At 36.8% G+C, this 27,089-nt stretch overlaps 1 protein-coding gene and 1 long non-coding RNA gene across 2 annotated transcripts; one reads left to right on the top strand and one right to left on the bottom strand.

Annotated features, from left to right (window-relative positions):
• Window positions 1–1,069: 1,069 nt before the first annotated feature.
• Window positions 1,070–17,114, top strand: st6galnac (ST6 (alpha-N-acetyl-neuraminyl-2,3-beta-galactosyl-1,3)-N-acetylgalactosaminide alpha-2,6-sialyltransferase). The gene is made up of 10 exons (XM_067430476.1): window positions 1,070–1,360; window positions 2,443–2,815; window positions 10,350–10,614; window positions 11,056–11,221; window positions 11,941–12,115; window positions 13,171–13,309; window positions 13,919–14,022; window positions 14,217–14,300; window positions 15,245–15,344; window positions 15,950–17,114. Exons 2-10 carry the CDS (start codon window positions 2,664–2,666, stop codon window positions 16,118–16,120), a joined length of 1,356 nt encoding a protein of 451 aa, XP_067286577.1. The 5' UTR covers window positions 1,070–1,360; window positions 2,443–2,663; the 3' UTR covers window positions 16,121–17,114.
• On the bottom strand, window positions 3,517–19,116 carry LOC137056404 (uncharacterized). Its single transcript, XR_010900330.1, has 3 exons — window positions 19,091–19,116; window positions 18,817–18,896; window positions 3,517–3,535 (listed from the first exon to the last, which is right to left on the bottom strand). It is a non-coding gene; the product is annotated as an uncharacterized lncRNA (long non-coding RNA).
• Window positions 19,117–27,089: the final 7,973 nt, after the last annotated feature.

Genomic DNA, 27,089 nt, shown 5'->3' with positions numbered 1-27,089 from the left:
GCGTGTTTGAGTTTACATTGGCGTAAGTGTGTCCAAGGCTTAGTCCTTGTTTTGTCTAGGTGTGTCCATGATGTCCACATAACAATGGAAATAAGACATACAAAGATAAAAGTGGAGCCAAATAAAGACAATTTTAACACAACCGCTAAAAATTTTGTAAAGTCTTTTAAAGTCCTTTATGCTCTCCAAGTCTGAATTTATTTGATCAAAAATACAGAGTAACATTTTGAAATATGTTTTAAAATGTTAGTCATATTTCAGTCTCAATTGTCATGTTTCTTCAGGAATCATTCTTATTCTGTGATCAAGAAAAACGCATCAATTTTGAAAAAAGTTATGCTGCTTAATATTTCTCCGATACATTTTTTTAGGGATTCTTTGATTATTAGGAAGCTCAAAAGAACAGAATTTATCTGAAATTTTGTAACAATTTAAATGTCGTTACTATCACTTTTGATCAATTAAACATCCTCGCAGAATAAAAGTATTTACTTGTATATTAATTTTACTAACCCTAAACGTTTTATTGGAAGATATGTATAAAATCTTTCTGAGTCTGACCCCATTCTTTTGTCAAAAGCTCATCTCAACTAACCACTTTCACTTCCACTCTAAAGCTGTACTGTTATTGTTTTCACCCCAGTTCAAATTGTTTTAGCTTTGTCATTTGTAAGTTACTTTGTATACATATGTCTGCTAAATAAATTATGTAAATGTTGATATTTGCGTCGCATCCATCTTCGGGAAAATCTGACCCCTTGATTTGCCTCTTGCTTTCAGCTTCTTGCTAACCAAAGAAGCATGCAGCCTTTTCACCTTTGCACCGTCTCAGCCCCCATCAGACCGTTTTGTGAGAATGTGATAACTGCCTTGTATGTAAATAAGGCAGCTGTAAGTTGTGATAAAGCACACTATCTGGCTCTTTGAACCTGTGACGCCTTCAGCATGTCACTGCATGTTGTTTTTAGGGTAGTTTTTGCACGAGGGCATGCATCCTTATGTTCTTTGATGCCCGAACACTCAAGTTTGCACGTACCAGGGTCTGTCTTTTGAACGTCAGCTGACTTGTCACGCTTTGCTTTTGTTTGCCGTTGCTGTTGTCTGTTATCACCAAGCTCTGACTTGTGCGTAACCATCTCTCTCTTCCTCTCCTATTTTATGTCTTCCTTTGGGGGAGGGGGCAGGGGAGTTGACCAATTGCTAGCAGCTGTTACTCATTTCACAATAGGGCCGCCTCTCTAGCCCTATGTGTGTATGTGTGTGTGTGTGTGTGTGTGTGTGAGTGACTGAGAGTTGTGTTAAAATAGGCACATTGCAGCTTGACTTCCCCTCTCATCGCTTGACAGGAGTTTCCCTTCAGGTACGAGACTTTTTATACTTCTTTTACAGTTCTTATTTTTTCTGTCTGCTCACATATTCTGCCAGTTCTCCTTAAGTTTGAGGGCTTCTGAGAGTCAGCTGTCTTTGAATGTTACATATGGTGACAGTTATTTTTTCTGATGTAGTGGCTCCTTTTGTGTTTTAAAAACATTTCTGCGCATTTTGGGAGCATTGTATGCTTTTTAATTCTACCTTTAAAGAGAAATATGTGCCGTTTCCTTATAACTGAATCTTTAGACATAACTCAGACTGGGTTTATAAGCACAGAAAGTTTCTGGAGCATTTCTACTCATTAAAACACAGATTCACACAGATAGCATTCTTGTCATTCCACAAATGGCAGAAAAAGAAAAGCAAGGATTCTCATAATGTAAGCCTTTGTGCCTCTGAATTCAGCTTTATTCCCTAGTTTTTGAGACTCAATTGAAGAATTAAACCTTGTTTAACAAGCCAAGTAAAACTTTTAGGGCATTTCCTTTTCTTATTCAGATTTTTCACTCATTCACTTGGTGAACCTTCAGTGTGTGTTAATACAGCATCTAGGTTTCCAGATGTTTTAAAATGTTTCAATTGTTTTATGTACTAAAAACTAGGCCTACTTGTTGCATACTTGCTCTGCAATGCAAAATGATTTGTGAAGTTACGTGTTTCCAGACACATCGGCAGATGTGGTCATGGGGAAATATTTCCCAAGGGAGTAATACTCGTTTCCTTGAACAAAGATCTGTACACGGGGGAGAGTTACTAATCAATTTCACCACAATCTCAGGCTTTTCCTCACCCTTTCAGTATACAAACAGCCACTTTCTGTCTGTATGGTAATTTCACACTCCCTCTTTCTGTCCTTCACCCATTCCCTCACGTTTCTTCCTTTGTCAAATCCTGCAGTCTTTTTGACACCATTAATTAGCATTTGAAACACTCTTTGAGCAAAGGTGCACTTTGAAACCTGGATCACATCTTCCTGGTTTACCAGGCCCTTTAATTAAAACAGGATTACTGCGTAGACTCCGCCATGTGGAGTTTCACTCTCTTGTATTTTTTTTCTTCTTCCTCTCACAGATGTCCCGGTGGTGCGGGAGACTCCCACGTGTGAAAGCCGGAGCGCAAAATGAACTAATTAACTAGCAACATCCCCTGCCAACCCTTCAGCTTGAGGAGCGCTTTCATAACCCTATTTCATCAAAGCACCACTCCTTCCTCAGGAGAACGCTCATGTGCCTACAAGGTGACCAGACGTTCTGGGGAACTCTCAGCAACTTGTACACTAGGAAAGTAGGACGATGACAGGCCAGCTGCCCCAGAGGCTTCTGCTGTGGTTCATTGGGTTGTTGGGAATTGCGATACTGACTTTAATCGTGGTGTGCGTGGCTATGCAGATCCAGGTGCCATGGCAAGTGATGACCCTTCCGAGCTTCAACGTGAAACATTACAGGTAAAGACAGAACTGTTAAAACGCCACGTGGAATTCTTTACTCTTAAAAATAGAAACTTTCCATCACACAAAATGACTAAATAATAATAATAATGAATAAAGGGGAAGTATATGTGCATTAATATAGAGCCGTGATTCAACTGACTTGGAACTATCTGTGCATTAGATGGTTTTATTGCACTCCTTCCAGCCAGTCAGAATCGAGTATTCAGACAGACCATGGAATAAATTGAATTATTGTAGCTTTTTGCAGTTAATTTTTTAGTGTATTTCTTTTTTTAGAAACGTTGTTGTTTTATTAAAGAATACACCAATGCTCAAAAGCCTGGCAGCATAACTTTTCAAAATTGATAACAATAATAAATGTTTCCTGAGCAGCAAATCAGCATATTGCAATGATTTCTTTCTGAAGGATTATGTGACTTGAGTAGCCTAATGATGCTGAAAATGTAGCTTTGCAATTGCATAAATTGATGATATATTGAAATGTATTAAAGAATACTTTTTTTTTACAATATATATATAGATATATATTTTTTACTGTATTTTAATCAATTAAAGGGATAGTTCACTTTGAAATTAAATGTTGATATGTTTTCGCTTACCTCATGGGCATCCGAGATGTAGGAGTATTTGTTTCCCCAGTAGTTTCAATTTTGATCATTTTAGGTCAAACCGTTCTTGTCTGTGCCTCACATAATGCAGGTCTATGGTCACCACCTCAAAGAGCATACACAGAGAAGTCCAAATTAAACAAATATATGAAGGTAATTTGATGACATTAAGAATTGCATGTGCAGGGTAAGATTTGTCAAAGTGTAGATACAATTGGAAGCATAAATTACATTTACATGCACAAGAGAACTTTTGTAAAAAGTGTAAGAAAAAAATATTTGCTGCCTGTTACTGTTATTTGTCAGACTGGGTAAACCCAGTCTGGGGCCTCATTTATAAAACTTTGTGTAGGATTTGAGTCAGAAGTGGCGTACACTAGGGGTGTGCCATATCATATTGTCCCCGATAATACCGGTATAAATTTTTGCATGATAAAGAAAGTGTCATATCGCGATATCAATGATATAGCGACGCGATGACGTATGGCGTATTTACATAGCGCGCACAACAACAACACCTGTCTGAGAGAGAAGAGCACAAAGAGCAGCACGTCAGCCTCCGATGATGATGATGATGATGATGATGATGATTTAGTACCTAAAGGGGAGCTACTTGGTTGCAAGAGGTCAGCTCTCTTGACAGCTGACATTACATTGTCAGCTTAAAGCTGTTATTGATGTTTGCCGCGCAATATTTGACCGGAAGGGTAACATTGACTGTTATTTTAGTCAGTTACGGCTAGTTAGATCTAGCATTGTGCACGCTTCGAATGAGACACAGAGATAAAGAAAGTAGTTTATCTCTTAACCCCATCATTGCTGAGAAATATAATGTAGTGATCCAGTAGCTTAGATTTTGTTTATAAAAGTTGCGGGGCGGCGTTGATAACTAGTTTCCGTGCTCCTGAATCTGCAGCGCGATCTCTGTATACGAGTGACGTGTGCGTGTGTGCGTGTGTGTGTGTGTGTGCGCGCGCTTCATAATGAAAACAGCTCATTGATACAGAGGGGTATTTTAGCTAACTTGGAATTACCTCTGCTATTGTACAACTTCCAGCCAATCAGAATTGAATATTCAGACAGACCATGGCATAAATTACTTTATTGCTAAACTAAATGTTTTTAACTAAATATATATGTTTTTTATTTTATTTTAGGATTTCCAGTGAAAACACTAGTAACTTGTACCTTATGAAAGTAGATTTACACTTTGAATTAAATATTCTCTCATCAATGACATTAGCTCATTGGAAAAGGATAAACAATGCCGTTAATTTTGTTTGCACTAATAAATGCTGCTGCCTACCAGCTGCAATAACCAATAAAACTTTGTTCCATATATTTTTTTCTATATCATCATAAATATCGTTATCGCAAATATTCTTGAAATAACGTGATATAATTTTGAGGCTATATCGCCCACCCCTAGCGTGCACACAGAAATATTCGCATTTATAAAACCGTGGGCACTCACATCCTACACAGATTTCCCTCAACCAATCACAATCACAATCAATTCTAAATGTAGCGCAGCTTTTGCGTCTTCATGTCTCGCCCATAGTTTCCCATACATAGTCTGTGAAACGCCCACAAGTTAATATTCATTGATTGCAAAATCATGGCAAACACAGGGAGGAAATAAAAAAAACATAACTTCACTTAATGTGAAGTAGAAGTTATCGTTGGTGAGGTGGAAAAGAAGAGAAAAATGTTGTTTGGAGGGCACAGTTTGGGCATTACTATGCCAAAAAGGCACGTGAGTGGCAAAAGGTTGCAGATGCCGTAAATGTTGTAGCCTCCCAACCTCGGACCGTGGTCGAAATAAATAAAAAATAAATGGTCAGACATCAAAGATGATGCAAAAAAGCTCCTAGCACTCCATCGCCAGAGTGTGTCTGCCATGGGTGGGGGAAAAGGGACGCCGAAGCTGACCCCTCTTGATGAGAATTTCAAATTTTCTTTCTGAATGGTTGAGACGTATGTCATTGTTACTTTATCAAAAATAAAACAAACTAAAGGCATATGCATGAATACCATGATTCTGTAGCTGATGAAGAAATAATTTTTACTATGAAAAAAAACTTTCCCCAGTGGGCAATTAATACCTCTATCTATCTATCTATATATCTCCTTAATTATCTATCTGTCTGTCTATCTAATTGCATCTATATCTGCTCCGCCAGATGGACACATCGATGAGAATATCAGTTTTGTACATTATTTCGTTCTGTTTACCATATTATTTATGAGGATGATTTGCATAACATGCGAATATTATTGCAGAACATATTTAACTTTTCTTTTTGCAATTGTTAATTAGCATTTCCGTTGTAATTTTCATTAATTTAGTTTGTTTTACACTGCAGATCAATCAAACGGGTGTCCGTGTAGGCTGTTAATTGTAAGACTTGCTTTGTGAAGTCTTCATGTTATTTATGAGAGGCACTATTGCCATTTATTTTACACAACGGTCTAAAGTTTCACAAACTTTCATGTGTTTCTTCCATCTGCCGACGGTGTCGCCATTTCTCATTTCACCTGTTTTTGTGCGTACGCCTGGGTCAGAGCTTGCGTGAAGGACCGCACCTTTTATTACCAAATATTGCGTAGAGAGCGGCGTACGCCTTCTTTTGTGCATATGCAATGTTTATAAGTGAGGCCCCAGATCTGCCGGCGATTTGATTTTGCCCGGCAACTCAGTCTGGAAACCCGTATTCATTCATTTCTACTGCTGCTGTTACACTTTTGCAGAAACCAATCACAGACTGGCTTATCCACCTGGCAAGCTATTGGCGGGTTTAACACAATGACGAACAGAGAAGCGATGGGTCTTTGCCTGTTGATCACGCCTCTTGTGGTCTGATTGGTTAAAGAACTATCCAATTGCATACAGATTCATTTGAACTATGCTCGTTTATCACGCCTCTTGTGCAGTAGAAAATACAGAGCAGACTTCCCAGACCAATGTCTTAAATTGAGCTTGGTCTGGTGATGGCCAGAAAAGTTATTTGTAAGTCTAATTTGTGTACTGTGAAACTGCAGCTTAATGCTAACGCAAAATAAATATGATGTGTATTCTTCTGACTTGCTCCATGCTTACACTTTTGGCACGTTTCTTTCCCCAAAATACGGTAAAAATCATAGCATACCTCTAAACAGCATGCATGTGAAAACAGCAGATTGACCGTGTAAAACCAACCTTTGTGTGTAAAAACTTTTGCAAATGTCTAAATTACTTCTTGTGTGCGTAGGGCAAAAAAAGTTCCCAAAAGAAACCGATTTGTACAGTTCTGTCTTTCTTTTAGCGGCGCTTAGAGTTTTGGCATGAATCTCTCGCTCAGCAAGTTTTGCAAGTGCAAGGAATCAAGGGTTAAATAACATAGAATTGGCACATTAAAGTCAAAAGTTATAAATGCATGATGAAACCACTTTTTGTGTGTTACATATGCTATACAGGTCTGGTATAAAAAAATTTTTTTTCTTCTCAAGTAACAAAAATGTCCGCCCAATAGAGAAAATAAATTAGAGGGAACTTGCTGACACCCTTATTTTACAACATGACTGGGAAAGTTGAGCGCGCACTGACTAATTTCAAATGTGCTTTTTTTTCATAAACCCATTTTTAATTTAAGTGAACTCTTCTTAGCTGTTTTTCTGTTTGTCATTTAGTTAGTAGGCCTAATGTCACAGCGCGCATGTTGTCTCTCGAGAGCCATGATCACTATATGCATTTCCTCTGCTAATCATTTCAGCATGTTTGCCATTGCTATGGAGACGGACATCAGAAGCTAAGAAAGTGAATTCATGTCTTTTTGCTCTCTCTGCCCTTGTTTTCTTTAGTGAAGGTGGGAGGAGCAGGTGGTTTTCAATTTCAATTTATTTGCACAGTAGGCTACTTTCCACAATAGGTATTCTCCTAAAAACATCTTCTCAAAGAATAGTGGCTTAAAAACAAGCAGCTAAAAACGGTCAAGGAATAAACTCTCTTAGATGATATGAAGGTGCAGTGTGTAGTATTTATAAGGATCTATTGACAGAAATGCAATTTAATGTTTTCAGTAGTGTATAAAGCCTTGCATAATGCACCGTTGTTTTTATTACCTTAAAATGAGGCATTTCTATCTACACACACCACCGGTCCACTTACAGTGAAGTTTCCATGTTTGTACAGTAGCCCTAAACGGACAAACTTCACTACAGAGCACTAGCTACTCTCTGCTCTCTCGGAAAACTACATTTTTTTCCTGTGTCGGCCCCCGTAGCTTCTGTTGTTGCGTTTCATATTCTCACCACTAGGGCTGAAACGATTCCTCGAGTAACTCGGGTTACTCGAATTCAAAAAATCCTTGAGGCAAAGTCATCTGCCTCGATGCTTCGTTTAGTCAATTTAACTAGACACGGATGTTGCAGAAAGACATTTTGGTGTAAAGACTCACGTGGTTATATCTGTGGTTCAGGTGGGTAAACATCCCAAAAATTGCGGGTGGATGAGAGAAATCATTAATGTGTTTATTTTAATAAAGACACAAAACTCATTTCATGGTAAAATGCAATGAATGTGTGTCGTTCTTTAGCTGTCGTTTTCAGTTCACGTCGAGATCAAAGACAGCAATGCGAGAGAGAGGGGCATCAGCCGGTAATACTATTTAGTCTCACTATTTTTAAATGAAGACAACTGCGTGTTGAGCTTCAGGATGCGACACTAAACATTTAGGTTTCACTTGCGGCAGTTTGCGAGTCAGCTGAGGAGATACGAGCAACTCCAAACACATGAATGCGATGGAGTTTACAGCCCTGCGCATGGATCACCGTCATTGTGATGTGTGTTAAATCTTTAATGAGACTTTATATAGTATACTTGATAATATCTTCGAAATACACCATAAAAATGTTCTCAACGTTAAGCGCAACATCTGTGATGCGCGCACACGCATGTGTGTGTGTGTGTGTGTGTGTGTGAGAGAGAGATGCGCAGCGCTCATGCTTTCAGAGCTGCGTGCTTTTATTGATTTGGTCATTTAAATCTCACACTTTAATCATATTAATAAAACAAGCCGTGTTACAATGATGAATATGATTAGCTCAAAATGTAGACCTGTATGTGCAATGTAGCCTACTTTATCTGAGTTAAATACAAACTCATCTCTCGCATTTGCTCATGTTCCAGCAGTTACTCCTCCATGTGCTGTATAGGTTGCCAACCCTGGTTTAGGTTATTTAAGACATGTCATTTCACCAAAGAAAATTTGTTTTAAAGCAACCTACTTCTGTGTAGCCTAGCTAATATGACGATAACATCGCGCTTACACTGAGGATGCTTACACTTCCCAATCAGCTGTGGGTGGATGGTTTGTTTTTGACAGCGGATTTGGTGACTTTAGAGCTGATCCGAGCATCTCTACTCTTGTTCTTATTTCAAGTTCCCTTCCTGTTCAATTTTTTTTGCTTCTTACAAAAACCACAACACCTTCAGAAGACAGTAAAGGCTTATGCAATGCCTGAGCTGAAGCTGAAACTTTAAAGTAAATTTGCACAACATAAATGCAATGTTTAGGCATTATTGTTATTTATATTACTGTTTTTTTGGTTTATTGGCTTTAGGTTTAGTTTTAGACTGAACTATTTTTACCTTTTTAAAGTAATTTGAAATAGATTTTTATAATATGGCAATTGAATGCATTAAAATTGTTTAGTTTCACAGTTATTAATATATGCAATTTCAACAATAAAACTTAATTTTTCTAAAAAGAAAACAAATTGGATGTTAATTTTAAGATACTGGTCTTATTTTATCTTATATATTTAGTATTGCTCTTTAATAAATAAAAAAAGTTATTATCCAATTACTTGAATAATCGGTAGGATTCTCGATTACTAAAAGAATCGATAGCCCTAGTCACCACTTGATGCACTTCACACAGTGCAACTTTAAGTGGGTGGACACCAGTTTAGCATTTTATACTAAACAGATTGTTTCAAATCGGCTTTACAGTAATAACAAGAAAATGATGCACTTCGGCTGAAGTCAGGGACCGAAACCAGCAACATGAGATATACTGCTCCTTTAAATCAGTCAGGCACAGAATCATTCATGTTTGGCTTCATTCTCTAGAGAAGTGCACAATCGCTGCTCTGAAAGTAGGGTCTGTTATGTGAAATGTAGCCCAGAAGCTTTTAAAAGGGCAAAGCTCTAATTTTAACACGTCATGGTTGAGTGAGAACCAGAATGTCAGGAAATGGCACATATTATAGGCTACTAGCTGACATGGACACTTGTGATTCTGCAGAAATAGTTTGAAGCTTTTTAAAATCCCCCTTTGAAAAAACAACCTGTTGTGCCAGTAGCATGTTATAATAAAAATGAATGTGTGAGAATAATAGATGAATAATGAACATGTTTGTACTTGATTTGTTTCTCAGAATTTTTTTCTCAGAATTGTGAAAAACGACTGACTTTATATTTCACAATTCTGAACTTATAACTCTAGAATGTAAACTCGCAATTGTGAGGGGAAAAAGTCTGAATTGAGAGAATTACTGTTTTAATGTTTTATTTAAACAAGCCATTCCATTGCTTCTGCATTCTTCAGAAATATCTTTAGAATTGAGTATGATGAGGGTTATCGGTTTCCCAATTCCCTCTGTGAGATGCCTTTGTATTTGATTACATTTCTCTTATCATCTGCCTTTTGTTACCTTGAATTGTTATGAAGTCAATGCCAGATGTGTTTACTAATATATCAGATATCAAGATGGGTGATAAAAGCTCTATTCTGTCTTTCTATGGAAAACAATTGAATATTGATGAATGATTTAGTGGTTGCCCTGTTCCTAAGGGCCTCTTCACTTGAGCTGGCGGTTCTTAGCTTCATTAGAAAGTAAAAAACCTTGCTTATTTTTAATTTATTTTTTTCCCGCAGGTTATATTCTATCAAGAATGACAGCAGTCCTTTGGAATATCAAAGGCTTGCTGAGAATGAACTGGACACTGTTGAAGAACTGGTGCGAAATTCAGCCCAGCAATCAGATCTAGAGGATTCATCGGCGATAGAAAACAGCGCAAAGTCTGATCAAGAAAATTTAAACACAAACTCCTTGAAGCCAATGCCAAAAAATGAGACGAAACCGACTGAACCAGACTTTTTTGGTGACCGTTATACCACGGATGATGTTCCATCGCAAACAGTGAGTGTCTGTTTGTGGTTCTTGGCTTAGCATTGTGAACTATCGTGCATGTGTTAGTATTGTAAGCGAGTGCAATTTCCAGAAGTCACCTGGTTAAATTCAGTTTTATTCAAGTGTTTTGAACAAATGCTGCTCTTTTGAACTTTTTTTGGTCAAAATTTTAAGCAGCACAACTGTTTCTAAAATGTATAAGAAATGTTTTTGCAATACCAAATCAGCATCGTATTAGAATGATTTAGATTTACAATGTGACACAAAAGACTGGAGAAATTATTCAGCAATATTTATTTTACTTTATAACAAGGCATGTAAAATCACATGGATGGAACCCTGGCTATTGTCTTTCCAAATTCTTTTTCTAACTTACTACACCCATGTAACTAATTTTCAAGATTGTCAATGTTAACGATATTAAACTCTCTCTCACTCGCTCTGTCACAGGCCTGTCCCGAAAGCATTAGGAAGCGTGTGCCTCAGACTAAGTTTGCTGAGATGTTTCTACACAATATTCCAGTGCTTCAATGGGCAAAGCATTTCACCACAGAAGAGTACCAGCGTTTAAGTCACTACGGTGGAGCACATGGCTGGGGAAGTGTTGATATTGAAGGTAAGTTGTTTTTTGGAATCTGCTTGTCTTCCAGAAATTCAGATGTACTTTCCCAGAGTTTCCTAGAGTCCCCATGTTAGAGTGATGCTAGAGTGATAGCCATTAGAGAATCATTACCTTGTGCTTGGGTATTGTCAGATTTTTTTTATAATTTATTATCTATAATTGAATTGTTCAGTGGAATTATTAAACTATGTTTTGATTGCATATTCACAACAAACATGAAATTTGAAATGCCACTGCTCGTAAAAAGAAAAAAGCACTTGTAACATGGCATTATGGAGGAAAAAATATATACATTTCTGATGGTAAAATGTATTCCAGACTGCACAGAAATCAATTTCCAGAAGCAATTAAGAATTTTTAATAAGAATTGAAACTTAAATGCATCTATTATTATTATTATTATTATTTGAAAATCCAGTGTCAATCTAGTTTTGTGCCAAATTATATGAAATATTTTAAACAATTTGTTAATTGTTTATTTAACAATAACTGTTTATAATATAAATATAAATAATTGTTCATTACATATTACTAATTATAATTATTTATGATTGTAAATTTACATGAATTATTTAATTATATGTTGCTGTTTTTATATTTTAAAATAAATACCTTATTTTACCTTTGTATTTTTCTAAATTAGAATTAGGAATTAGATTAAATAATTAAGTGTCCAAAGCATCTAGCTCTGTGTGTGGTGTTATTGTTCACAGTGTTGAAGAGCTCACTGGGAATTTTAAATACAACCGCAAACCGGTTGATGTTTGATGACTGGGAGGAGAGACCGAACAGATCTCAGTGCATTCGCTGTGCTGTGGTGGGAAACGGTGGAATACTGAATGATTCAAGAAAAGGCAAGGAGATCGATGAACATGACTATGTTTTCAGGTGAGGAGGTTGATCATTAAGGAAATTGATGTTTATTATATTAGTGTTCCTCAAAGTGTTGCAAATCTCAGAAAGAAAGCTATTGCATGTCTTTTGCGTGTCTGATGCTTTTTGTCGGATAGTCTTTTACAGATTTGGTGTGTGTGTGTTTCCTTCAAAGGGCCCATATTATGCTATTTTTAAGGTTACAAATTTTTTATTGAATGTCTTCTACAATAGGTTTATATGTATTTAAGATCAAAAAGTAATTTTCTCATAATACATTGCAGCCAGCCAGGGCCATAAGCAAGGTTTTATAAATACAGAGGTCTGTGCTAAAAAGATCATGCCATGGGGGTTCGGGGGCAAGAACATTTTTATTTTCCTGATCTACACCTGCGCATTTGAAGCTGATTGAAGGCTCAAAATGGAAGACAATAAGTGACCCACACTACAAAGTGGAAATGCAGAATATTTATGCTTATTGTTAACAATACACAATCACATATTCCAAACATGAATGGCCTTAAATAATAGAGGATTATTTTGCATAGATGTTACATTTCGATGAAATGCCAATGCAATCCTTCTGTGTCCAGAGGCAAATGAGCAATTTAAATAAGCATCAAAGATTGGTTTCAGCTAATTGTTTGATCAATGTTTTGGACCAATCTGTTCAATTAAGTTCAATTGCACACTTAATTGCGCCACCTACTGGTTTTATGATGCATGTTGCACAAGCACAGACAAGTAGAGTGATGCAAATAGTTTAAGTCCCAGTGCTGATACTGGTGAAATACAACACATTTGAGGACCATATAGGCTAGCTAAAATATATATTTATGGCATTATATGTTAAATTGAGCCTATCGTTTCCACTGTAATTAGCAAAGAACGTGTGCCTATGAAGACTATACGCTGACATTATTGGTTACAAACCTACATAGGTTTGTGCAGAAAGTAAGATGGAATTGACGATTCATTTCAAGCAGTTTAGAAGTGTTATTTCTTTTGGAAGAAAATAGCTGTTTATTGATTATTAGTACAATGTTTCTCTCTTTCTGTCCTATCTTTAGGGTGAATGGTGCGGCTCTTAAGGGATTTGAGAAAGATGTGGGATCACGAACCTCATTCTACACATTCTCAACCAACACAATGCGAAACTCCATGCGTAGCTATGCTGGCGTAGGCTACAGAGGTCCTCCCATATCAAAGGTAACCAATAATGTCAGACTATAAGTCAATGCACAGACAAGATGCAGTGCTACACTTTTTTATAAGTATCGTTAATTATGTACTAACATTTAAATTAATAATTTTATATAATGCACTTGTGAAATTGTGTTTTTACACTTGTATTTAAAAAATACCCTTATGTAGCTGTAATTAATTTATGTAATTACATCTATAATTACACTGTTGACCCTTACTTTGACCTACCCAAACCTAACCATGACCTGTATCCCACCCTAATAGCAGCAAAAGGGGTTTTCAATACATCATTATCATATGTTTGTCAAAATTATAATAGATTGAAACAGTCATGCATTGACTACAATGTTTTTTGTGACAGAAAGGTTTTGGTTTGACTATGCTCAGATTCAGAGGAAATGGAATGTGAAAGTTGATAGTAAATCCATAATAATGCAATCCAAAAGCCATTTTTATCACAACATTTTAGTGACCCAATATGCATTTGGCATAAACGGTTTTATCCAAACAGGGCATACGTTAGCTACAGAAGTTGAGCTACAGAAACACTTTTTTGTGTGTTGAAACGTGATGGTGCTAACTCTATCTTTGTCTCGATCTCTATCTGTTCAGGAGACCAGGTATATATTTCTGCCAGATCATGACCGAGATTACATTCTTATGGAGGCGGCTTCCACACACAAAGCAATTGATAAAGGCCCTGAACGCAGCAAAAAGTAAAAATCATAAAAAATATTCATATGTACATAACTGACATTTTCAAGTTCCTTGCATGTATCCTTGACCTTGATTACTATAACAAATACAGTCCAACTCTTATTGTTTTCCTTCATTACCGTAGATGGTAAACATCCACTGTGTTAGTTAGTATATTAAGACTCAATTTAATTGCACTTTATATCTCTCTCAGTCCTCCAACATACTTTGGTGAAGATGTGACAGTAGAAAAATTCAAAATCTACCACCCAGACTTTATCCGTTACCTCAGAAACAGGTAAGCTTTGCAAACTATGGAAGACTATGGAATAATGTACACTCAGCCAGTCATTACTGCAAAATTAATCCCAGACAGGGAGATCAAGAAGCACAAAGCGGCTGACTGCATATTATCCCTCTTATTACATGACTACTTGATCTAAGTTGGAATAATATGGCGAGAAAGATCCTGCAGAGTGAAATGAAACCCATGAGTTTTGCACAGCTACAGCAGAAATCCGTTGCTGGCTACAGCGGTTAATTATACAGTTCAGTGGTTTTTGCACAATATTTAGTTTTTCTGTGATTTATATATTGTGATATGTAAAAAAAAAACAAAAAAAACAGGTGATTCAAATAGCTCTGTTTGTAATTAATTTATATTTCTAGGATGATTTGGGTAATTTTGTAGGGCATTGCATCTGCATAGAAAATAATAAACAAATTACAAGCATTGCTTTGTTTTTCAGATAAATCTAACTGTATTCAGGTACGGAAGTTAAATAATCAAATGTCAAATAACACTAATAAATTCATTCATTCATTCATAAAATGTATCTTTGTTAAAACTACTTGTATACTCTTTCGTTGTTTGATTAACATTAGTGGTGAGACAGAGCTGCCGGAATATTAGGCTGCTGTCACTTTAAGATTAAACGCACGGATCCAATATAATGATTGCGTATCCATTATGGGGGGGGGGGGTATTGCTCTGTCCGTATGGATCAACTATGATCCCCAAAGCCTACTTGACATCGCACACCTTGCAATGTTAGCTTCGCAATAGATGCTAAAACAATATAATTTGTGCCCCCCCTTGTCATTATACAGAAATATTTGACCATAGAATGCTGCAATTAACTGAAAACGGCATGCTATAAATGCTGCAATTTTTTTTGTTGAGTTTTGTCTTCATTTGTATGTAGATATCTATGTTTTTAAGTTTTCTTTTTCATCATCAAGGTTCCTGCATTCAAGACTTCTGAGAACAGGTGCAAGAAGAATTTACAGGCCGTCCACAGGAGCAGTAATGCTCCTGGCTGCTATTCATACATGTGACCAGGTTTGTGTAATCTTTTTATTGAGATTTTAAAGACATCAAACATGTGTCTTATGAATGTGCCATGCTGTAAAATGAGTATAAACACCCATATCCTCATCCGTCCATTTAGAGGAGGACACAATTCATAAGCACATAATGAATGACAGTTTTGTAAATATAGTAAAACATTATATCTGTGTGCAAACACCTACAGTAGCAAAGGTCAAGTTTGAACAGTTTTAGCTACACTTATTTCACATACGTTAGATGTATAATCGAAACGGAGAGATGATGTAACTACATACTGACTCACCTGACAGACTGTAAGGCTGTCATAAAACCAACCCAGGCTTATTGGAAATACATCCGTCTACTTTAATATTTTTGCAAAAATATACAATTACCTGCAGTTGCCAGCTTAAATAAACAGTAAACTCCCAGATTTATGGTCAACTTCGCTTATAGCTCCATTTTACTTTAAAAGTGTTTCAAAACACACACCAAAGAATTTTTTTACAGAAACGCCACCACTTGCACGTATTTCCAGTTAGCTTGGGTTGCATTAAACAAACTTTTATATGACATTGTGAAAGTTTGTGATAACATGATATTTGTGTTATTAACAGGTAGATGCTTATGGGTTCATGACCCCAGACTACAGCTTGTATTCAGACCACTACTATGACAAACAGAAACATCCAGTGCGTTTTTATGCCAACCATGACATGCGCATGGAAATGAGGGTTTGGCAAGAGCTGCATGAGGCTGGACTGATGAATCTCTTTATGCGCCAGTGAGCACAAATGGATGGACCCTACACTTTGTGTGAGGTGTTTTTTTTACTGTAAGAACTGAAAAACCTGTGGAAGGCGTGCGCAGGACAAACCTGTTATTCCCCCCTCTTTACGAAGCATTTGTGCTTTTGACGGTAACGATCATAAATTGTTGGTCAACACGGAACTACGTACAGAAGCTACGAGGTGAATGCGAAGTGAATTTGTGAGAAAAAAAGACTAATGTGTCACAGGGAGAGGCCTTGCAAACAAGGTTAGAGTTCAGGAATAACTGAATAACTCTTGTGTTCTTGGCTCCTGTTTGTTCACACGTAGTAATTTCAGGTGAAGGCTTGGAGGGACAAATCGTGATGTTGCTTTAAACCACGTACAAGAATTCTGTAATTATGTGCCTTAGGACTTCTCAGATGATGGACTACCATTGTGTGTGAGAAAAAGTGATAGTTTAAAAACTTCAAAGCATCACACTTAAGCAAAAATAATCAACCAAAGAGAATAATGTTTTTAATTATTTTATATTTTTAATCTTATTCCTTTAACATGGTGTGCGAGTTTGTAGATGGCTCATCCAAAATGCACTTGTTGCATCATGTGTAAATCAAGAAGGGTTTTCTTTTTTTTTAAGAGGAATTTGTATGCTATTAAGTTTATAGCTTAACTTTACTTGGAAGTTTTAATGTGCAATATCTTATGTTCGAATCAAAAATGTGAATTTCTTTTAATGATTTATTTTATCTATCCTGTTAAGGTCTGTTTGGTCACTTGATGCTATCTCTTGATTGTATTTAATATTTTTTATTACAGAATAACTGAACTGTTATGTTACTTCTGGTTAAATTAACTGGTTTAGGGATTCCCCACATTCCTGTTTAGAGTTCAAAAATCACTTTTATCAAATGGTTAAGGATTTTGGAGAACAGGTGCTAATTATTAGAAAATAAGATGGTCCTACAGCAGGGTATATGTTTAAGCTCAGAATAAACTTTTTTTTACATTGTGTTGTTGATTATAAATGATATGCCTCCATTTTTTTCACAATGCATATTCTCTTATTTATGGTAAATTGTATATAGAAATATGTTGTTTGTTTAAAAGAACTTTGGTTAGTTAAATTAGCCTTAAATGTGTTTAGATAAATATATATATTTAATGCTCAGCATCCTGGTATTGTTTTACTTTTCATAATCTTTTATTTAAGTATCCTAAGGGGTGAGCTGACATAAATTAATGTCTATTTTATCAGCAAAAAGGTGCTTTAGATATATTGGCAGTTCCTTCAGAAATATCTGGTTTGACCACATTTTTCTGACCACGCAGATAAAGTGCTTGTCTGCTTGAGGACATATCATGACATATGACCACCTGTCATCAGCAAAAATCTTAAACCAATACTTTGTACTGCTTAAAATGTAATTTAGGTATTTTAGCTGTCAGTTTTAAAGAATTTAATGCACATGCATGTTCTAGACTCATGCAGTATGTATTTCATACAGTTGATTGGTAACATAGTCGAACATTATGCAGGGACCATGGCATTTGCATTGCTGTGGAAAGAAACTACTCCAGGAATGCAGTAAACCTTGTTTTAGGTTTGATATTTGATATTGGATTTCTAAATCACAGAAGTCCTACATTTTAGGTTGTCTGGGAGTTCGGGGGCTCCCCTAACAAAATTTAGATTTCTTCTCTGCACATCACAGCTTCAAGTGGAACGCACCTATTTAATTAATGAATCACCCATTTAAACCAAATCAAATGAATGAGTGACTCAATGACTTACTAATTTAGACATTTACTGCTAAATACTGGCAGGCCAGGTGTAGCGTCTTATTTAGAGTATCATTTCATTTTTTATTTATTTTTGGGGGGTTTTTATTCATATGTTGGGGATAATTTGCCCAAAAATGTATATATTGCTTGCTTTAGATTGGATTTTAATTTTATATAGGTCCTATGCTAACACTTTTCATTTAGGTTACATTTTACAGATAACATTAGTCACTGCATAATTTAACTTAAACTAACTATGAAAACTACCTCAGAAAAATAATGAATCTAAGTTGTCAATTAAAAAAAAACTTTATTTTATTTTATTATGTTTAGTGTTTTTGGTTTAAACAATGGTTTAAACAAGCCATCCTATTGTAAAGATACAACAGAGGAGATAATGTATATACCCGGGTGTGGGAGCTTTAGGCAAAAAGTGCAGGACAACTGGGCAAACAGGATAGTCTTTAGAATAGTTCATAAGTTTAACAATAATCCAAAGTAAATTCAAAAATGTTACGTCCATATCCCTTCTTTTTGTAGGCTATCTTATTGTGTTGATCCATATTGAATTCTAGATGAGGGGAGGGGGTGAGGAGGCACATTAAGAGAAAATAGCTAGAAGCGGAATGGAGGCTTATGTAGTGTGCTGCCTTCCTCCCAGTGTTCAAGAACGGGTGAGTCATGTGCTTTTGATACCATATATATATATATATTGTTTTTTTTCTTTCGATGAACAAATCTTATGCTATTGCAATCTTATAAACGTTGCCATTTCTACATTTGCAGATCCTACACTGCTCTGCCATCTAGTGCTGAATGTTTTCAATTGCAGCCATATTCGTTACGTGAATATGAATGTTCAAGTCTTAGTTTAGTGTGCTGTCTGTGTAATAATTGATTGAAATATTTAAAGAATGTGGTTTGTTTACCTCTTATTTTTAGACGTCGATCTCTGCTACTGTCTGTTGACTCCAATTGGGCAGTCTTCACCTGACAGGGGCGCCTGGGGCTGAGAACATGGACAAAAAATACCTGAAAACGTTGTTAGGCTATTTGGCCAGAGATAAGGACTGGATGTTACCGTATGTGGACTGCCGGTTTGAATGCTTATGAAATTACAGTTACAATAGGCTATGTGATGCATTTCACACTATTAAATGGCAGAGTGTGGGTGAAGTGTTTCTCTGCTTTCTTTACACTCACTTATAACTGTCACTGTTGTCTTTGCGCCTCGTAGGTTTTAAAGTTGGCATGAAACGGAGATTGCGATAGGCTTTTCTTCCGTAGTGTGGCTTTTATCCGAGAGATACTCCAAGTGAAACTGTTTCTTCAATAAGAAAAATGACAGGACTTGATTAAGTAGATTTTTTTTCAGCCGTAGCCTATACTATGGGCTTTCCCGCCCTCGCGCCAATAAACACGTCATCAGAGAGAGAGAGAAAAAAAAGTGTAATCATTTATAATAAAACGGCAATATTCTATAAAAACTATTCATTTGGATGTATGATTACCTTAAACTTTGCAATGAACTCCAGAAACCTGCCAGTGCAGGAGGGGAAAGTCTCCATTAAATAACTAAAATAATAATATTAGCCAATAAAAAACATTAAGATTTTTTTTTTTTTGGACTGTTACTTTTGAATATGATGTCACTATTACTGAACAATCTAAAAAAACATCTAAAAATGCTGGCTAATCTAAACTAGCTGAACTAATCTCTTAAAGCAAGTTATATACTTTAATCATATTTTACTAATTATTTTTTAGGAAATAATAAAAAGTGGCAATTATACAGATCAGAATATTGTATTTATATACATATTATTTATCCTACTACATAAAGTAGACCTTTTTTTTAGATACACTTGAACTTTAAGTATACCCTAATTGTTTTTAAATACAGCCTACACACCATTTTATATATATATATATATATATATATATATATATATATATATAATATATATATATATATCCCTCTAATGCATGAATTATGTTTATGCAATAAAAAAAAATAAAAAATCAGATTTTCTGGAAGATTTAAGATAATAGATTAACAAAATATATAAATTTTTAAAAAACCAACCCCCCCCCTTGGCAGATTTTATTTTGTTGCCCCAGGGCAACGTTATGCAGTATAGGTAGTAAATCACAGAGAAAAATATAATATTGTATCAACATTTATTAAGAAAATTAAGAGGGAACTGGTACTCTTTTAAATGCAAAATGTGTTTCAAATATTTCATTATGGCATTTGGCCACTTGAATGGTACTAGAAAGAGTGGTGCTTGCCGTGGCAAAACTCGGGGCCCTGTGGCATTTGTGATGCAAAAAAGCCAAGCAACATGTCTGTACGATGTTGTGGGGCTGAGATATGGCTTCTTTATGTGTTTGTACGGTTGCTAAGGTACTGTAAATGGTTGCTATGGAGTGGCTTGGCACCATCCTATAATGACCCCAAAAGCTCCTTGTCAGTATGAATGATATAAACCAACCCCCATGTGTCTATGATGTACTAATGCAGAGATATAGGTTTTGATAAACAGTTGCTAGGGTACTCTGTTTGGTTGCTATGGAGTGGCTTGGTAGCATCCCATAATGATAGGCCAAAAGCTCCTTGTCAGTATGAATGATATAAACCAACCCCCGTGTCTCTATGACATTCAGATGTGAAGATATACACTGTGGGTTTGGGTTGTTAGGGTGCTCGATAGTGGTTGCTAGGGCGTGGCTAGGAGGTGTTGAAGGTGATTTGTGATTGGCTGTTGATGCCCTGAGTCAAACAAACCCATCCCCATGTTTCTATGGCACTCCTATCCAGAGATATAACTTTGATCTCTTTCAATGGAAGTCTATGGGATCGGTTGCTAGGGGAGCTCTAAACGGTTGCTAGGGCGTGGCTTAATAGCATCACAATGATCCTGAGATAGTGATTGGTTGTCTGAGTAGATTGAGCCCACCCCCTTGTCTCTGTGAGTCTGTGAAGCAGAGATATGTATAATTCAAATGGGATTTACCAGTGTAGGAGAAACGCATGCGTTTGATGGGACAACCGCCCAATTATAAGTCTATGGGGCTTTTTTTCGGTTTTTGGGGAGCTCTAGCACCCCAGGGGTACAACTTACACCCCTTTAAGATGTGTGTCCTGAGAGATCCTATCAGCCCCTTCAAATTTCGTGCAATATATGTGTGTGTACAAAATCCTCGCTCGGAGCTATGAGGGGTCAAAGTGCAGCCTTCAAGAAAGTCATGTCTGTCATTAACATGATATTGCACTTAAAACTATCCCTGTACAATTAAATTATTATTATTTTTTATTATAGTGTGCGCAAAGACATGCAATGATATGGGATAACATTCAAACACATTGTCAGCAAAGACCTCCTTGAAAAGTACCCCTTAACGCACAACGTTGCCCTGAGGCAACAAAAAGAAAAACTGAATTTTTGAACATGCTAAATAAAAAAAAAGTGAATAAAACCTGACAATATGCTTCTCTATAACTTCATGCACACATATATATTTTTTATTTACAGTTCATGTCATGTTAAATAAGATTACTAAAGCAAATAATCTCACCTTCTTCTCACACCATGTGCTCCTGTGACCACGTGTCAGAAAAGGAAGTCACGCCTTCAAATGATGCTTGATAAAGACTCCAATACCTTATTGGACTGTTCTATAATAATTGTTTGACCATTTTGCAAACATTTAAAGAAACATGTACTGGAAATGGGGCTTAAGAAAACTTTATGTTGCCTGAGGGCAACGCTATGCAGTAGAGGGTTAAATATATATATATATATTACCCTCACCTAAAAGATTATTAGGAACACCTGTTCAATTTCTCATTAATGCAAGAATGGGAAAGAAAGGTGATTTAAGCAATTTCTCAGTTACTGGGATTTTCACGCACAAACATTCCTAGGGTATACAAAGAATGGTGTGAAAAGGGAAAAACATCCAGGATGTGGCAGTCCTGTGGGCAAAAATGCCTTGTTGATGCGAGAGGTCAGAGGAGAATGGGCCTACTGATTCAAGCTGATAGAAGAGCAACTTTGACTGAAATAACCAACCGAGGTATGCAGCAAAGCATTTGTGAAGCCACAACACATGCAACCTTGAGTCGGATGGGCTACAACAGCAGAAGACCCCACAGGGTACCAATCATCTCCACTACAAATAGGAAAAAGAGGCTACAATTTGCACAAGCTCACCAAAATTGGTCAGTTGAAGACTGGAAAAATGTTGCCTATTCTGATGATTCTCGATTTCTGTTGAGACATTTAGATGGTAGAGTCAGAATTTGGCGTAAACAGAAGGAGAGCATGGATCCATCATGCCTTTTTACCACTGTGCAGGCTGGTGGTGGTGTAACGGTGTGGGGGATGATTTCTTTGCACACTTTAGGCCCCTTAGTGCCAACTGGGAATTGTTTAAATGCAACGGCCTGCCTGAGCATTGTTTCTGACCATGTCCATCCCTTTATGAAAACCATGTACCCATCCTCTGATGGCTACTTCCAGCAGGATAATGCACCATGTCACAAAGCTCGAATCATTTCAAATTGGTTTCCTGAACATGACAATGAGTTCACTGTACTCAAATGACCCCCACAGTCACCAGATCTCAACACAATAGAGCATCTTTGGGATGTGGTAGAACGGGATCTTCGTGCCCTGGATGTGCCCTGGATATATAATATATATTATATAATGGTGTGTATGCTACTTGTGATAAATAATTTTCAAGAATATTTTGGACAGATTTTTTAATGATGCTGCAGTATTCCAAGGGGAGTTTGATCAATATCTCTTTCACTCAGATTCACCATCACACCCAGAGCAACTTCATCAGCAGTCCAAAGTCATCTGTAGTGTCAGCTGGAAATCATTTGAAATCTGTTTCTGGTTGGTATCAAAATAAACGTAGAACAACATTTTATCTCCAGTAACCCTCATGCTTGTGTAAGCATAAAACTCTCAGTAATAATGACTGAGGCAGAAATGCTACCATGTATAAATGAGTGTTGGCAGGACCGGTGCTAGAGATTTTAATACTTGTAATGACCATTAACTCTCCCCGGTTGACTAATGAGGGAAATGAAAGCTTGTTTCTATGGCCCTTCAGAGAGGCACCATCTTACCCTAAAGTCATCAACTGGCGAATGACGCAAAAGTGTGACTTTAAAAAGCATGGTTGGAAACATGATAGAAACAGCATTATTGTTCTTGTTTCACCACCAACAATCTGTGAATTTCTGCAATTACAGACTGTACTTTGATAATCTTCCATCATAATATCCTTTCAGTATCTTGATTGTGCGTCACCAGCTACTATTTTCGGCCTGAGATATGATGGCAGCTGTTATTTGTACTGGAAACGGGTCTAAAATAAGCAGAAGGAATTATTCCATGGGCTATTTATAGTCAGCTATGAAAAATGAAGAACCTTATTATTTGTCATATTTGTCGTGTTATGCAATGTGAATTGCATGTGAATTGCATAACATAGCCATAAGCTGTAATGCAATGTGATGATTCATGTTGTCTCCTGTGCACTTTTCTTTCTCTTGACTTGGTTTTCCCCTCACGTTTAGAAGTTGAATTCTCTCAGTCTCTTATAGTATTGACATAGCAGAGCCCAGCACAGGGGTTGGCTGTGCAAACACAAATTGAGCTGATTTTGTGGATGTGTTTTGCTCTCTCGCATTTCGCCTCTGGCTGTAGACTTCAGAAATGACAACTATGATATCTGTTCACACACACACACGCTGGTATGTGCGTTAGGTTGTGCTCCTGTGTATAATCGCTTTACTGTGTGTCCAGCTTTTGGTTGGCTGTTGCAGTCGGTTAAGGAAGAAGCATGTAATTGAGTTAGATGGCTGTTTGCCACACAGCCAAGTGGATCAGAGCAAAAGAGAGAAGATGACAAATGGGGGGAAAGGCTAAAGAAGAAAGTGTGTGTGTGTGTGTGGGGGGGGGGGGGCTTTTTGGTTTATATTAGGCAGCTTGAGACACACCAATTTATTATGTAAGCTGTTATGACTAAGCATGAAGATGCATTCTGAAAGAAATGAAAATTCTCCTTTTAGTACTTATGCCTCATAATGAAATATGGTTTGTCATATAGCTGTCATAATATGCAATTTAATAATACGTCATTTTGGAACATAAAAACTGATTTTAAAGAGGCCATATTATGCACTTTTGCAAAGTCTTTATTTTGTTTTGGGTCTAATAATAGTGCTTGAATGTTTAAAAAATATTTCATACAGCTATTTTACATTGTTGCAGCCCCTCTCTTCCCAGTCTGTAAGTAACAATCTGTTTATTTTTTGTCTGGAGTGCAACAGTGCCCACCCACTTTTTCAGTAATGTTGGTTCTGAAAGTACAATTTCTCCATCCATTTCTCCCATATAGGGATTTTTTTTTACAAGTCATCTTTAATGCGTTATAAGCCATGAGCAATGCCAACTGGCTACAAGGTAAATCATAACCCAAATTTGTTAAAAATTTGACAAAAACGTAGGTAAAATGTACTAGACTGTGTAATTAACGACTCAAACAACTACAATCCCATGAAGCATTGTGAACCGCATGATCAAATTAAGTATTATTAAGAAATATAGAAACAATATATTTTAAAGTAAAATATGCACATATGCAAATATTTAAGTATTTTGTGAGCATAGGGAGACCGTCTTTATTATGTAATTCGCATTGCTTTGTTGGAGTGGGCAGAGCTAAATTAACACATTTTGGTGGTTTCGACTCTCTGATTGGTAGAATTTCTGTACAGGATCTTGGTTAATGTTAGCTGGACAAGCCAGACCCACATCAAGATGTTTGGTCTGGAAACTCAACATTGGCAGGGCTCAAGCCGAGAGGCGGGATAAACGATTGTCTTTCAAACTCCCTCTGCACGCATTAGGATATCGCTACAACCAACCAGAGCAATGTGAAGCGGAGCTAGTTGACAGATTAAACATTCGCCATATCCGGTCGGCAAAACTCCAAACACATCTTCCCTATTTAAGAATGACTTCAGTGCCGTTCTTTGCTCTTTTCTCAGAGAAAAGCTCAACTCCAAGTCTTCCAGAGTCGCGGTCAAAGCTGATTCGAAAGACCGCCGTTCGCCAGCTTCTGTGTTTACTAGAAGCACGCAAACGCAACTTTGTCGTCATTATGTTAAGCCCCGCCCACCGACTCTATACACTACATTTGATTGGCCCGACCAGAGTTTGGTTTTTATAGCTCAGAACTGTATTGAGAGTTGCTAGACGACACTCACGCTAGATTAGATTTGCTGCCGCTAGGGTGTGTCTAGATTTCTAGGCTAGGTTCATGTGGTTTTTAACCACAAAAATAATGTGAAGCCCCTCCTTCCGAAAAGCATAATATTCTCTGATTGGTCAAGCACAATACAACTCAACCAGACCTCATTCTTTTTTTTGTGTTTATGACTTGGGCAGGAATTATTTCAGTGAGGAATATTGAGATGTGTACAGCCACCACCCACCCCCACACTGAGTTTAGAATCTGTGCTTACTAATATAGAAAGTAACTCTCTTTGGATTAAACTTTGTGCTTTGCTATTTTGCAAACCATTAACACCAACAGCAAATAGTAACATTAAAGACTAAATAAAGTCGAAAATGTAGAAAAGGTTTATAAGTCCGCTTTAAAAAGGACTGCATGTGTGTGTTCATTGAAGTGCATATATTGATTGTCCTCCTGCTGAAGTTCTCTCCGAGAGGGATGAAGCTTTAATCGGCTGAAGCTCACAGATCAAGCTCAGCTTTGCTCAGATGGTCTTGAACACACCAGAGATTCTCAGAGATGCTTTAAACCTCATGAGCAACTCATAATTTATATCTGAGAACTCCAGTAGTAGATTAAAGAATTTCAAATGCCTTGTAGTCAGTCAATACACCCATTGAGAGCTCTTTTCATAGAAAATATCACCACATCTTGTCTTCTGTATAGAAATTATTGCAAGCATCTTGCAATTTTACAATAATGGTGTCTGTAAGTACCCATTCTTGTCTTTCTTTCCTTTCAAATGTCAGATAATGCACTAGTCACACATAATGGACAGATGTTTGTGAGAGTCAATTCTTACAAGTTTTGCAGTGAGTGCAACTTTTATAAGAACTATACTCAAGGCAAATCAATCCTTCCCTTTCAGGCTTGTATCTACAGTAATAACAGTACAAAATAAATAAAATCACTTTTTCTTAAGCTATTTATTTTACCACTAGCCCCTAAAATATGAGTCTTATTTTCAAGTAATACTGGGCTCTCAGTCTGTCTGGAATTATAAATGTTAAATCTTTATCATTTTGTTGTACTGTATATGGTTAAGATGCTTTTTATACTTTCTAGAAAAAGTAGTGAAAATTCCCCTGTTTTCCTAAGTATGACCCATGGCAAAGTTGTGCTTTTCTGACAACATTATAACTTGATGGTACTTTTAGTACCTTAGAGTATTGTGGAAATACCCTGATATTAAACAGCATAAGCTATATCAAAGCTTGTTTTGCTAATATTTACCATGCCAAGCTGGTGTGCAAATATATTTGACTGTGTTAATAAACCTTATATCATAAGCTTTGAGTTAAGGTCGAGCCCTTCCGTTTGTGTTGACGGGTCAGAGGAGGGTAATATTGTGTTTAATTATTTGAACTCAAGTCTAATTATTTGATATTAATATTATTTGGGGATTATGGCTCCCTGGTGGAGGCTTAACTTCTGAGGGCATTTGTTTTTGGGATGAAGCTATTATTCTACTCTGGATATTTAAGACAATGCTGAAATCTTAGATCAATTAAGAAACATCTGTTCTGTGTCTGAACGGGGGGTCATGTAAGATAAAATGTTTATGATTCAATGTAGTCTAATGCTGATGTTTTATGGGATGCCTGATAAATCCGTTGTGGAAAAACTACTTTCACCTTTCCTCTTGCCTTCAGTCTCTGTCTCTCCCACTTACACACTCTTAATATCTCATTCAATATGACTAGCCAGTAACTAATATAATTTCGGGGGGAAAGTCTCCTGTCTGAGCACCCGTTAAGAGGTAGTGTTTCAAATCCAATGTACTCTCAGCCAGAGAGTTTACAACTAAATGTATGTATTATGCTTTGTGCATCACCAATTTATCAGTTTCCTGAACTTTTGAAAATGTCCGGATGTTTTT

The sequence above is a fragment of the Pseudorasbora parva genome, chromosome 21 (genome assembly GCF_024679245.1).
Source record: "Pseudorasbora parva isolate DD20220531a chromosome 21, ASM2467924v1, whole genome shotgun sequence".
Lineage (NCBI taxonomy): Eukaryota > Metazoa > Chordata > Actinopteri > Cypriniformes > Gobionidae > Pseudorasbora > Pseudorasbora parva.
This window is presented reverse-complemented; position numbering and strand designations above follow the sequence as displayed.